The sequence below is a fragment of the Pithys albifrons genome, chromosome Z (genome assembly GCF_047495875.1).
Source record: "Pithys albifrons albifrons isolate INPA30051 chromosome Z, PitAlb_v1, whole genome shotgun sequence".
NCBI classification, from domain to species: Eukaryota; Metazoa; Chordata; class Aves; order Passeriformes; family Thamnophilidae; genus Pithys; species Pithys albifrons.
In genome coordinates, this window is record NC_092497.1 from 69,871,203 (window position 1) to 69,886,101 (window position 14,899).

Sequence of the window (14,899 nt, forward strand, 5' to 3'; positions counted from 1 at the left end):
TTCCTTGTAGGAGAGGTTGTCCAATCCCCTAATCATCTTTGTCACCCTCCGCTGAGTGTGCTCTGGGAGCAACATGTCTGTCTTGTACTGATGAGCCCAGAACAGGACACAGCACTCCTGATACAGCCTCCCTAGGGCTGAGCAGAGGGGCAGGATCACCTCCCTCGACCTGCTGACAATGCTTTTCCTAATGTACCTCAGGATACCATTGGCCTTCTTGGCCACAAGGACACACTGCTGGCTCATGGACAGCTTGTTGTCCAGCAGGATCCCCAGGTCCTTCTCTGCAGAGCTACTTTCCAGCAGCTCAGTCCCCGACCTGTACTGGTGCCTGGGATTATTCCTCCTCAGGTGCAGGACCACTGTTGTAGGGAAACTCTGACTAGTCCAGAGCTACCAAGCAATCTGTTCTGGGCACCTTAATTGAGAATTAGGTGCCAGAGCCAATATATTTTGAAGACTCTTCTCTATTTTTCATTTCTCGTTTATGAAATTATAGATGCTCTATTGATAGATCATTGTATTTTGGAACATACAGAGTGTGGTTATGTTGCCTCAGGTTAGCAAATAATAAGAGACTAAGTAGAATATTCAGCTTCATTTCTCTACTTTCTGATCCCAGCTGCAGTTTTTTTGATTATAAAAAATGCAGCAATGACATAATGCTATGTCAATTTACTTAACTTACTAAAGAATATTAATTTCATATACTATATATGTAAAATTATTTATACATGTATTTCTTAGTATGAGTTTTCACAGTTCCAAAATGCAAGCAGTTCAGATATATCAGGTTGGTGTATGGAGTACTAGTATACTTATTGAATTGAATAGCCTTTGTGTCATGTTATCATCTCTCTGGACTTAAATATCCTCAAAATGGTACTTTTAGGTGGCTTCAGTGAGAACAAAGAAACTGGAAGAAAGTATTGAAGCAGAGAGAGCAGCACATTTAGAATCCAATTTCACTTCAGAGATTATCCAGGTAAACTTTTGGTTAAATATTTGGTACAAGTTTACAGTAAAACACTTGATGAAGTTGTTGCCTAAATTCCTGGAAAATAAACACTCAGAACAAGATTAGTGGAGAAATATAGGCAGGTACCATTTATTAGAAGCTTCTGGTTGCACACCATGGAACATGAGCCCACATGCACACCTGTGACCAGGGATGTGACAGGTTTTATAACCTTGCTAGCCATTAGCATATATGTTATCTACAGCCAACCGAGGTACTAATTTCCTTTGGTGCCCACCCATAGAGGTCTTCAGCACTGCCCCTAGTTCAAGCTGCAGGACCTCTAGGCCTTCTTCTGTTTTGTCTTCCAACTATCTTGCAAGTGATTTCTTCAAAACAGCATGTCCTTGACATAGCTTAAGAATCTGTGAGAAGGGGCCCAGTGGTCTCTAATATGTGAGCAATCCAGGAAGGTCCATGTAACCTGTATAATTCTAAAAATCTACAAAATATACACTAAATCCTTAGGCATCAAAGTTGTCAAGGTACAATGCTCTAAAAACACTAATCCCACTTAATTGCTTGAGTGAAAAAATTGAATGGATTTTTTGCAGTAAGTGTCAAAATTGTAAAAGCTAATATGTAAAAGGAGACAATAGAAGAATATCTGCTTTTCAGGGAACTTTAAAGTTATGAGAATAAATAGTAAAATAAATGTCATATTTGTAAGTTCAAGAATTCACACTAGTATTTAAGCAAAGAGATAAAAAGAGGTGTACCACAGCTTTTAAGCATTATACTACTGTTTAAGTATCCTGCCTTGTATCTTTTGAATGGGCACTTAAAACAATTTGGAGATAGAGTGCAGACATCCAGCTTCTCTAGCAGTGAAAATAATCAGACTAAATTCCAGCTTAAAAGTTATGATATCTGCATTTACCAGTAAAGATTGGTTAAATGAATAAATGGAGTATATATACTTGAATATTAAGTTCTTGTATTATTAAACTGTATCACACAGTGTTTGACCCAATAAAAAAATTATGGGTTATTAAAAAAAAACGCTTGAAAGAAATTATAATATCGTCTTCACTAACCAGCCCTTCACACTGGACTTTTGAAAAACTAAGCAAAACAAAAAAGGAATTTTGGTATCCATTTTTTTCCAATTTTCTGAGTAGCAAAAATAGGTATTGCCATTCTTCAGTCAGTTATTTTCTCATTTTCATGATCTTCTGCATGTATAGGCACTTAAATTTTAAAAGTGATGATTAAACTAGTAGGAAAGATTTAATTTGCTTAATTTCCTTTCTATTTTTGCAATATAAAGGAACGGGGAGAATAACATTCTTAAAATAAGAGACCTATCTTTTATGGCTCAATAACTGATGAAGTTTTTTTCCTTATGAACAAGCTTTAAATAGGCTTTGTTCTGAGAGAAAGTGTAACCTTTATTGTTAGTCCCACACTTTCATGAGTCTGTTTAAAAAATACAATTTTTGTGGAAAACTTCACTGAAAATGGTAAAAGACAGAAACCTTGACATGAGAACAGAAGGTACTTTTGGTCAGCATATCTTTTTGTCTCTGTTTTGAATTTTATGTATTCCTACATTTTTACATGTGTTCCATGTTTTTACATATGTATAGGCTTCTATATAGAATTAATAGAATATACTCTCCAGTAAAGCAGAACAGACCATAGAACAGCATTAAAGATCATAATCTTTCCTAACTTCTTTAATTACTTTCTTATCATTTGATAGTTAAGAATTCAAGAACTTGAAGAAGCTGTGCGTGTGGAAAAAGACAGACGAGCAGAAGCTCTTTCAGATTTAGAAATGATCAAGAAAGAGTTCAAAGAATTAGAAAATGCGTATGAGAAAGAAAAACACAACGCACAAAAGAACTTGGAAAAACTCAATGTGTAAGTTTCCTTTTAAATTCATTGTGAAAAGGCACTAGGCAGCTTGATTGCCACTTACAGTTAACATTCTATGTAGTTTTCGTCAGTATAAAACAGCAGAATCTGATGGAGTTTCCTAAAGCAAACCAAGGTTCAGAACTGCACATTCCATTAATAACAGGTCCATATCAGTAATCATACATATTGTGGGTTGGTAAAGAAAGTAACTAATTGGTTACTGATCATTTGGCAAAGCAAAAATGTTGAAAATGACAGTTACAATAGGGTCTTGTCTCCTGTGTGTTTGGTAGGAGTGTGGGAAAGCACACATGGCAGGATTATAACAGACTTGTTTTCTTCTGTATACACTTGCATTATTATAAAAATACTATTTTTCACTTCACTGACCTAGATGAATCTCTAAGACTCCAGTCTAGAAGCTGTGTGTAATTTATAGTGGATAATCTTAATTTTCAGCTTTTGAATGATTGTGGGAAGTTTTAACTATGTAATGAAAAATAGAAAGAGGAAGGAAGTGTATAAGAGCAGATGAAATTACCTGGGATTCCTTTCCTGCTCAGCACAATCTGCTGTGTCTGTGATAGCAGATGGTTTTTGGAAGAACGGCTTTGCTGTATTCCCCTGAGAGATACAGAATGCACTGTACTGAGTCTTTTTCCTTGGCTGAATCAAATTTATATTGGGATGAGAAAACGTCAGGAAGAAAAATGGTGTTGGAAGGCAGAGAACTGAGGACTTAGAGAAATAAAGGATAGCGGGTGGTTAAATTTAGGAAAAAAGGGAGTTTAAGAAGGCATAAATTGGGTGGAATACAGTGAGGGTGTGGGAAGAGACTTGAGCTAGTAGAATTGGTTGGAAATGACAGAGTTTACATCTCTTTCCGTGTAGGATTACATGGATCTGTACACATAGATATTCATGGTGACTTATTTATACAAGCAGGAGTGGAAAAAAGGAAACTCTTTTCCCTACAAAAAAGAAGTTTGTGGCCTAAGAGAGTCTTTTGTCATGCTTGCAGAGATGTTTTTGGTTGCATAGTTGAAACCTGTGCTGTATTATAAATACCTTCATTAAAGTGGGCGGTCCCGTGGTGTAATGGTGAGCACTCCGGACTCTGATCACAAGGTCATGAGTTCGAGACTCAGTGGAGACCATACTGGGCAGTTCAATGCTTCCCTGCCATCCCATCCCGTCAGATCTCGGATGCTCAACAGGGCCAGCCCCGGTTAGTAACGGGTGCTGCAGACAATCCTGAGGACTTCACTGTCACTGTCCAAGCTCACTTGGCTGTGGCAAATGGACCTTGGGACTTAAACGGTGGGGCCACTTCTGCGCACGCTGAGCCTCACCTAAAATCCACTGTGCAGGCTCGAAGGGCACACCCACGTGGGGAGGAGAGCCCTTCCCAAATCTTCGTTTGCGAAGTTTGGCCATACATATACATTAAAGTAAGGCCAAAGGAGTTCAGAATGTAAGATTGTACATTTAGGTAAACCAGAGTCACACAGAAAAGGGAAAACTCTTTTCTTAAAGAAAAGAAAATACTTTCTATGACAAAAATTTGGGAAAATGCGTGAAATACAGTATAATAGTATTCTAAAGTGATGCTTCAGGAAGACTGCAGTCTTCACAGCTGTGAAACTGAGAAAGTATATTTCAAGATTCTCTATGGTCCTCATATAATACCAGTTAATTAAAGTGTAATCTCATCCTGCCTGGTTATTTTTGCTTTGAGCATGAATGCTTTGTCAGCAAATACATGGCACTAATACCAAGTTCTTTGCCTCTCTGTGAACTGGAGAAGGCCTGTACCATTGATTTGACTTATTGCTTTTTTTGTTGCTTGCTTTTAAAAAAGCTCCTCTGTGTTCAAAGCAGCCTTTTTTGGAGGAATGGATGTTGCATCAGTAGTTTTACATAACAGGCTACTTGGCACTATCTGAGTTTTTCTTGTATGTTACTTCTTATTCTTACACAAGAATATAGACCATTGTTCTTTTTTCGTTATAGATTAGGAGTTTTAGTTTTTAGTTTCATGTTGTGGGTTTTTTCTTTTCTTTCTGGTAGGTTTCCGTATTTGACTGGTACAGAATATATGAAAAAATTGATGTTTCAGAAGTTTTCTTGAGCTAATGTTCTTCTCTGTTTGTTCTTGAACCATTTCTTTACTTCTTCCAAGGTCTAATATTCCAAGGTTCATCTATGTATTGGGCGTTAGAACAGCCAAATTCATCACCCTCAAGTAAAACACAGGGCTTCTTCAGGGTTTTTTTGACTACTGCTTGTTAAACTGGAGTATTTTTTGGTCTAGAAAGAATTATTGACAGGGTTGCCTTAACATCGCTTTCTGTAGTCAACAGGGAGCTGTTAGTGGGAATATAATCTGAAAATCAAGAGATGATAATAAAGGTAAAATGTCAGCTAATTAGCAGCATTTTTAATGGTACCTTAAACATCTGTTTAGGAGTTTTCCAAACTATTAGAACTTTCCAATTTTTACCACAAGATCTGTTTTTTAATTTTTAAATTAGCAATGTTAGTTAAAAATTGTGAACATCCATAAGTAATATTTTCCCAATTAAGTCTTTGAGAAAACTCGTTATTTTTCTAGATTATTCAGGTCAACATAAGGATAAGGGTTAGATATTGAATTGCATTGTGCATTCAATAATGTTTTGTTCCTTGTGAGAATCTTCGATCTGGATGTATGAAGCTATTTCTTTGAGAACTGAAGGGATTTGTTTCTAGGATATTTGTGATCCATGAAAGTTATCCTTTTGAAAAATGGGAAGAACTGTTGAACAAAAACCTTATCCTCAAAAAAAGGAAAAAAGTTTTTTTGGGACTATATTTCTTTGTTTGGAATTACTCCTCAAAATACCTGAATATGTGTATTTGTTGCAGCTGAGACTATGAAATACAATTTTTACAGTTATGGAACTGTTTGCCTTAGGAATGTCAATATTAGTGCTTCCAAAGAAGCAAGTACTTGTTTCTAAAATACAATGTGAACCTTAACAAGCCTTGCCTTTTTCCTCTAAACAGGACAATTATGTTCACATTTCTCCTTCAGGCAGGAAAATTAGCCCTATCTTAGGGTTAGGTTGTTTTTTTTTGTATTAAACAGAATTCATGCCTACTTGTAGCAACTGTTATCTGTGTTAATTGGATATGAGAATAAATGTCTAATATCCAAACAGTACTTTCACTACTTGCAGTCCTGTGTTGATTCTGGAAATTAATCCTAGCAGCTTCTGCCAACTGAGGTTTTCGAGAGCAATGGTCTTCTATAATTTCAGAGAATGCAAACTTTTCTGTGAGAATTGACACAGTTAAAACACAGTTAAAGCAGTTAATGGTTTCGTTAATATAACTTGAAGAAACATGAACAGCCTATCCTTAAAATTTTGTTAGTCCAGCCACCTAAATATCCGGACCTCTATAAAGATAGGTAGTGAAGGCCAAGGTTTTTCTGAGGTGGACGTCAATCTGCTCAGTTCCCTTGAGGTAATTATGTGGGGTGGACATGTACTGCCTTATCAGTTTCCTGTGCCCTTTTTATTCTTTGAAGCATACAAGTCTCAGTAACATTGGTGAATATGAGTGATTGCTTTCACTGGACACCTTCAGAGAGAATACAAGAGCCTTTGATCTACTTACCTTTGAAGGCTCTGGTCCTTGGACTTCAGACAATGTCAGGAGCTTGGCTTTTTCTTTTAAGCCATAGTTGGGCTCCAAACATATTTTCTCTTTTTCTAGAGGAGTTGCATGAATTTGTCTTTAAGCCTTAGCCACATAGAGACTTTCATTTGTTGTGCTAGAACACTTGTATGTCTCTTTACATGGACTTGATGTATATAAATAATACCAAGGTTTGAAGCTATATAATGCTGTGAGAATTTATTTTCTCAGAAAAAAAGATAGTTGTAATAAATGAAAGCAAGCAAATGGGCTTTTCTGTGCTGCATAATTTTTTATTTTCTCAGAAAAAAAGATAGTTCTAATAACTAAAACCAAGCTAACAGGCTTTTCTAGGTTGCATAATTCATTAATTACCTCTGAACCCAGCAGCATTATATAAATTGGAAGCACCATGGGATTTGGGTCTCTGTGTGAATTTACTTTTCTTGAAAAGGGAGTTCATAACATAAAATAATTTGGAACTGCTTTTGCTGTGTTTTCTAAAGCTGTGAGAGTAGAAGCTACTTTGGGGGACCGAAACAGGAAAGTTCTAGAAGAATAAGAAGTAACCATCTACAACTAATGCAAAAAATCAGCCAGCTGATGCAGAAGCACACAGGTAGTTGGAGGACTGATAAAGTAATCTTTCAAATAAAAAGGCACATTGATCTATAAGAAATAAGTCAAAGTTAGAAAGTCACAGTATTGATTCAGAAGCTTCAAAGTTGGAAGAACCTTGAGCCCTTTTAGTTTACAGTTCTAGTGAGTCAGGAGTGATAGGAGAAGAGACAAAGAAATGAGTGACAGCTGGATGTTTCTACTGCTGAGAATTGCATCAAAGAGTAGTTCAGGTTGAAAGAAATTGCAGAAGATCTTATAGCCCAACCTGCTTCTCAAACTAGGATCAGCTATGACATCAGACTGCTAAGGTTTTCATCCAGTTAGGTCTTGAAAACCTGGAGAATGGAGATGGCACAAGCTCTCTGAGAACCTGTTCCACTGTTTGAGTGTCATTAAGTTGGAAAATATTTCTCCTTGACTGAGTCTCTTTGTATTCCATTCTTGTTCTGTAGACAAACATCTCTGTGAAGCGACTGGCTGCATCTTCTTGCTAACCTCCTTTTAGATATTGGGGGGCCTGTTATACACACTGAAGTTATCTCCTTTCCAGCTTGAACATACCAAGTTCCTTCAGTTCTTACATGTATTTCAGCCCCTGACAATGGTGGTGACCATCTCGTTAGTCCACTTCAGCTTTTCCTCTGTGTTAGGAGATTGAACCCTGTCATTATCCTACTAGATGCATTATAAGGAGTGCCAGATAAAAGGTGATTACTCACCTTATGCTACTATTAATACAGCCCAGGATGTTGTTAGCTATCTCTGCTTGTATGCCATGCTGCTGATTTGTGTCTGTGTACCATGATTACCATGACCTTTTTGACTATAGCTGCTCCCCAGCCAGTTACCAGCCACATCAGTGGTAACCAGCCAGTTACCACCTCTTGCTTTCTAAATTCAGGTCTTTGCATATGTCATTGTTGAATCTCAGAAGGTTCACACTGGCCTGTTCTTCCTCACTGTCTCGAGAATGGCAGCTGTCTGTTGAGCGTATTGGTTGTATTGTGTCATTAGCTACCCACACCCAGTTCACTGTAACCTGCAGGCTTCGTGTGATTGTGCTCTTGGCCCAATTCAGGTGATGGATGAAGCTATTAAACAGATTCTAACAGACTCCTACAGTATTCCACCCGTTACCAGCTGCTACCATCTGAACTTTACCATCAAACCTTTTTTATCAATGTTATAGTTCACATATCTATACCAAATTTCTAACTTAGCTATAAAAATACTGCGTGACAAAGCACTAAAATCTGTGCAAGGAATCTACTTGCTCTCCTTTTGTCCATAGATCTGGTAATTTTATCATGGAATGTAACTGGTATGTCCAGACATAATTAAACCTTGATAAATCCTCCATGAGTGTTCCCAATCACCTTTGTTTCATGCATGAACCCAGAAAAGTGTTTCAAAAAGATTTGCTTCATAACCAGAATTGGAGGCACAAATGGTAAAGCTGACAGGTTGAGATAACAACGTACTGGAAACAGCAATGAAAGAAGACAACAAACTGTAACAGCAACAACACTAATGACAGAGTGTACAAGAAAGGAAAAAGTGAATGATTCAGGATTGCTCACTGCAGAAACCCCATACCATACCCAACTCTCCCCTCCGCCACACAAGGGAGCCTTTCCTGGAAAATGAGGTGAAGGAGGTATAGAATAGCCTTCAGGTCCTAGCCATGCCCCCTCATGGCTACTGCAAAAAGTAACCATGGCCTGGCCAGAACCAGGGCAAGAATATAGTCAGGTACATGGAAACTTCAGGAGCAAGCTTTGTACTTGAAATCAGTTGATGATGCAAAATGTGACATGGTCTTTCTGAAGAGAACTGAAGTGTTAATTAAAATATGATTACTTCTGTATATTATGTGTAAAATATGATGTTATGTATAATTTGGAGGCCAAATCCAAATAATTAATTTATGACTGGAAGTCTAACACAGGCTTTGGTAACAGAAAAGAATGTGAGCATAACTGAAGTCTTTCTTAGAAGGAATATGTAAGTGTCACCAATTAAGAAAGACCAAAGGGTAAGCAGCTTCAGAAGCCATATAATGTGCTAACTTGTCATGTGTGATACCTATAGATTATCTTTTAAAACTATATAGTATACTTGACAAAAGTATTTTTGATAAAAATGTTCTAATATTGAAACTTTCCAGATTAGAAAGAGAGTGTTTCTCCTCACATAATGAAATGAAAGAAGTGATTGAGGAAAAGAAGAAGGTAATTAAAGACCTCTCTGAGAGACTAGACAATACTGAAAAAACCTGTAGAGAATTACAGGAGCAACTTGCAACGGTAAGAGCCTGTGGTAATCCTTGTTTAAGGTTTTTTAAAGATACTGTGAACGTAATCTGGATTTGTTATGCTGAGTTGTGGAATAAATCTGCTTTTGTCTTAACTCTGATTTCATTTATGTTACTTTGTTTTATAAAACGTGAGTAAATATAGCTAATACACTAGAGAAGCCAATTCAAAAATGCATTTTAAGTTATATTCTCTGTACTTAACTGAAGATTTATTTGCAATTATTTTAAAAGTATTGCTATAAGCCAAGAGTAACTTGAGTATGCATATCTAATGAAGGCGGCAATTTTTAGGTATGGATTCTGATTTTCTGTGGAGAATACAATATCTTTCTACTCAGCCTTTTTTTCTAAAGCTTGATTAGACACCATTATACGCTTCTTTACTTTTATTTCACATAATGTTTTTAGTGCAAGCATTTGACTGCAAAAATTGTTTGAACATGGTTTGTTTGAAGGTGGCAAAGAGGAGTGATTTTTTTTTGTTTTGTTGAGTTTTTTGTTTTGGTTTGACATGCATTTGGCATGTTGGATGTATTTTACAGGATTATTTTCTGAAATCTTTCTCCCTTTATTAAGACCTGTTGGGGCCTTCCCACGGTCTACCCACCTCAACTTTGAGTAACTGTTTTGCTATCCTGTTGCCCAGCAGTAGCATCAAAGCAAAAATCTTAGTATTTGTATCTTCAATAATGAGGTAAATGAAGGGATTGAGTGCAGCCTCAGCAAATTTGCAGATGACACCAAGTTCAGGGCTGTGGTTGACACCCCTGAAAGAAGGGATGCCATCCAGAGGTATCTGGACAAGCTCAAGAAATTGGCCCATAGGAAGTCTCATGAGGTTTAACAAGATCAAGTGCAAGGTGCTGCACCTGTGTCAGGACAATCACGAGCAGCCCTGCTGAGAAGGACTTGTGGGTGCCGGTGGATGAGAAGCTGGACATGACCTGACAATGTGCATTTGCAGCTCAGAAAGCCAATTGTCTCCTGGGCTGCATCAAAAGCAACGTGGCCAGCAGGTTGAGGGAGGTGATTCTGCCACTCTACTCTGCTCTGGTGAGACCCCACCTGAAGTGCCGCGTCCAACTCTGGGGTCCTCAGCACAAGAAGGACATTGACCTGTTGGAGTGAGTCCAGGGGAGGGTCAGCAAGATGGTCAGAGGGATGGAACACCTCTCCTATGAGGAAAGGCTGAGAGAATTGGGATTGTTCAGCCTGGAGAAGAGAAGGCTTTGGGGTGACCTAATTGTGGCCTTCCAGTACCTGAAAGGAGTGTCCAGGAAAGATGGAGAGGAACTATTTATGAGGGCATGTACTGACAGGACATGGAAGAATTGTTCTCAACTGAAAGAATGTTTAGATTATATATTAGGAAAAAAATCTTTACTGTGGGGGTGGTGAGGCACTGGCTCAGGTTGTTTTCACAACAGGGAAGTTGTGGATGTCCCATTCATAGAAGTGTTGAAGGCCAAGTTGCATGGGGCTCTGAGTTTAGTGGAAGGTGGTGTCCCCCTTCGCAACAGGAATGTTAGAACTAGATGATCTTAAAGTTCCTTCCAGCTCAGGCCACTCTATGATTCTGTGTTGCTATGGTTCTATGAGCTAGAAAACCTTTTTTTCTTCGTGTAGGAGCCTTTGCAGTATTTCTCTAATAGCCAGCGTAAACTTGCAAATTTCTCCTCTTCCTTTCTCTTGGAGGTGTGAGTATACAAGGTAATTGTGGTCAGTTCCCTACAGCTGACAAGCATTGTGCTAATCAGTGAGTAGGAGCAGAGATCTGCAACAGAGAGTGTAAGTCGTGAGCTCACCTAGGGGTTTTGCTTTAAAAAAAAGACTCCAACAATATCCACCCTCTGGATTATTAGAAGAGCATTTGGTTCTTTCAACACCTTAAGGGAGAGTGAAAAGGAGAAGTTGCTGCACACGTTTTCTCAGGACATACTTCACTGGTAAACTTTAGAAAATAAGAGATCTTGGCAAAAGTTTAAAGGATAACATTCAACCAAAACAAAGCATTCCAGAAAGCATTGACTTAGCATGTGCTGACTCATACAATTCAGGAAAATCCAATCCATTTGGTCTCAGGTTTTCCAAAACATCAAGAAAGGAGATTAAGAGAAGTAAAGAAATAGAGAGAAAAAGAGAAAAATTATAGCTTCCACTGGAGGGTTCAGTGCAAGGATGGAAGTCCAGCTCCCATGTGTCCGGGTGGCAGGGTTCAAACGACATGGAGAGCACATGTCGCTGCCTTTATTGCTCTGGCTCCCAATGGCCACACCCCCCTAGCGGGACTTCCAGTGTGCCGGTGTCAGATGAGATGTTTTGGTATCTTCTCTTCAGCTCATGAAGATATTCCATACATTGTCTACACTTCCCAGGTAGATCTGTATCAATAAATTGAAGAAAACTAAAATTATAAAATTGTTTTCCTTTTAGGAGATGTTACCTAAAATCAGAGAAATAATTCACTGCATAATTTTGAGCGTGGAAAAGCAAAAAGCAGCTCTTTATTGAGGTGCCATTAGTGTACAAAAATGTATTTCACCTCTGACAGTATAGGCTTTTACAATTTTATAATACCATCTAATTACAGTATCTGGACATTACCTCGATTGCTCCAGTCCCCAAAACAATCCCTCCCAGTGTCCCATCCTTGCCACACCTCCCAAATTTGAGTCAGTGGTCTCAAAACGACCACCCCTTCCTCTCCACCTTCATCTTCCTCATCCTCAGTGTCCTTCTTGCAACAGCTTCAAGGTCTCTGAGAAGTTTTGACTGGTTATATCAAATGGTGTGGCTTTGTTATGTCTCATTCTGAGTACATTTCTACAGGTAAGGTGTTTTTCACCTTGCTAAAATCTTTGTTGAATTTCTGGAGAAGAAATGTTAGACACCATTTTAGGAATCTAGCACAAAGGTGCTTAGCAAACTGAAGTACTAGTGAGTTATACTAAAACTTTATATAATAGATTTTAAGACATCAGAGAACACAGCTTTTTCAATGCAAGCATTAAAGTATTAAAACACATTTGCTGCCCTACATGAACCTGAAAAAGTTATTTTATCAGGCACAAAAGGAATAAAAAGAAAAATCTCTGACAAAAATTCAGAAGAGAATTCTGTACACGTTCCAGGTTTCTGGTAATGGCAGCAGTATTAAATGGTGTCTTAATGTTATCGTGTATAATTATTAAATGGTGCATTATGTTATTGGAAGGTAAAAGCAGAATAGATTGTCTCAGTTGAAAGAACTGTTATGTTTGTGGGGCCTGTTGTTTTAATTGTTTTACTGGGATGATTTTAAACCACAAGACTCTCTTGAACAAGTAATAAAAATACTCGTTTTCCAAGGGATTGTATTAGTTGTCTGCTATGTGATTAGATTTTTATCATCTTGGATGGCTTTGTATATTTCATGAAGGCTTATATATTTGTTTGGGAAGCAGGAGTGCCTGTGTGTGGTCTTGTTTACTCAGTCTGGATGGCGTTTTTGTTATTTTTCTTCCCAAAATCAAAATGTAGAAGGCTATAGCAGAAACTAAGTATGGATAACATTCAGTTAGTACTAGGCTTCCCTATACCCATACTTAAACTGTGTGAAAATGTCAGTGTGTTCTCTTTCCTTAATTTCCCCTTTCTGATTTCTTCATTTGTTGATTACTTTCTTATAGTTTGTAATATTATTAGGCATCCTGAACATGTCCTTACCACTTCAGTCTGATAATCTTAAATTAGTTTCTTATGGTACCATTACCATGCAACGTAATGTTTTTGTTTGTAATATATTTTTAAGGTATATCAAATATATTATTTTGAAACTTTATATGACAAAATACTTCTTTTTTTCTTAACAGATCAGTTGAATGTATGGTAAAGTATTTATGCTGCCTGTAGTTTTAAATATCAGCATGTGGCCAGAAATTTGGATGGGTCAAATGTAATGGGATCCTTTGCTATCAAACAAAATATCTTATGAATGTTCAGCATGAGCAGGCTCTCAAGTTTTCCATTATGTTTTTCTGAGGAAATTGGTCTTAAGCTTGTCATTATTTCTAGCTAGGGTTTTTAGGAATTTTTAGCTTAGAGAACAGGAATTTGGAAGAACGGTCATTGAGATTCACGACGTGTTTTAAATTGAAATAGCCCCAGCTGTATTCCTACCCTACATGAAAGAATAAAAGGTGTCTTTAGCAGTTTTAAATTACTCAGGATATTTACATTTCTAGAATGTACTAGTGAACGATCTTTGTATCGGCCAAGCAGGAGATGTGAAACCTTTATTTTTTGAGAAATGTATATTGAAATTTGGGTAACTTGCCAGTTCCCCAGAATGCATATTAGGAACGTGAAATAATTAAAATACTGTATTTTAGGATAAATTCCATTAATTTGGAAGAAGTGTGTATTCTTTTTCTCCCCTTGGTATAGATTCTATCAGAACTAGCATAAGTTGTTGTATGGATGGTGTAGTAGGTTACACAGAGCCTGTCTTTTTCCTTGGGGCATTTAAATCTTTATCTTACAGCTATGCTTGCAGTCATGTGCTGTTTATATCAGCTGTCTGTAAAAGCCTTATAGGTTTTCGTAACCTGAATGTCAGAACAGAATTGTTTGGGAATCTAGTCCCTGGACATACACATTAACCATTATTCTTTAACAGGAGTGTCTTAAGTATTGACTGAACAGACAATGAGTCATCCTGAAGATTATGATTCTGTTTAACGAATTGTGTAGAGTAGAAACTGGTACATGATGGCAAAGATGTAATGTCTATTATTGTAAATAATTATGAAAATGACAATTTATTGTGGACAGAGCTTTTTCTTTCAAACTAAAAAAGCCAAACTTGATACACAGTCCTCCTTAATTTTGTATTAATGACTGTTAAGTGTAGTGTTACCTTGATTCTTGTTTTAATCTCCTTAGCACAGGGGTAGAGTGTTCCTACCCAGATGCTACTTCTGTTATTGTCCTAATTTAAGAAGACTAGTCAGTCAGAAGGATATGCTTAAGTGATCTGCAAAACCCCCCAATTTTGTAATTTATTCTGGAAGTGCAGAGGTCACTCAAACTGTGATATCCCAGTGCTGGAAGACAGGCATCTAAAAATGCCTTTAAAGCTGCAGTTCTGAAAAAATTTTTTCTCCTTTGAGAAAAACCCAAACCCCCAAAAGACATACTTCATAACATTATCTCCCAACAAAAGGTTGTTACATATCTCTTTTTAGAATACAAGAATAGTTCCAATAAACTTGAGCATTTTGATTAATTTTATTTTGGGTGGTTAGAGCGGGATACTAAATTTCTTGAGAGAGTGTATTTAATTTACACATGGACAGGCCTCTCTGTATAATTTGGAATATTCTAGCTAATATAAGAAAATAAGGAAACTCTGTTAA

General features: G+C 37.4%; 1 protein-coding gene across 5 annotated transcripts in view; it reads left to right on the forward strand.

Moving 5' to 3' along the window:
* Window positions 1-14,899, forward strand: part of CCDC171 (coiled-coil domain containing 171) — a 150,466-nt gene that overhangs the window by 23,514 nt on the left and 112,053 nt on the right. For all 5 annotated transcript variants that reach the window (XM_071580374.1, XM_071580377.1, XM_071580378.1 and 2 more), the window contains exons 7-9: window positions 893-985; window positions 2,724-2,884; window positions 9,354-9,492. In XM_071580374.1, coding sequence (XP_071436475.1) covers window positions 893-985; window positions 2,724-2,884; window positions 9,354-9,492 — 393 coding nt within the window. The remainder of the gene's footprint in view (window positions 1-892; window positions 986-2,723; window positions 2,885-9,353; window positions 9,493-14,899) is intronic.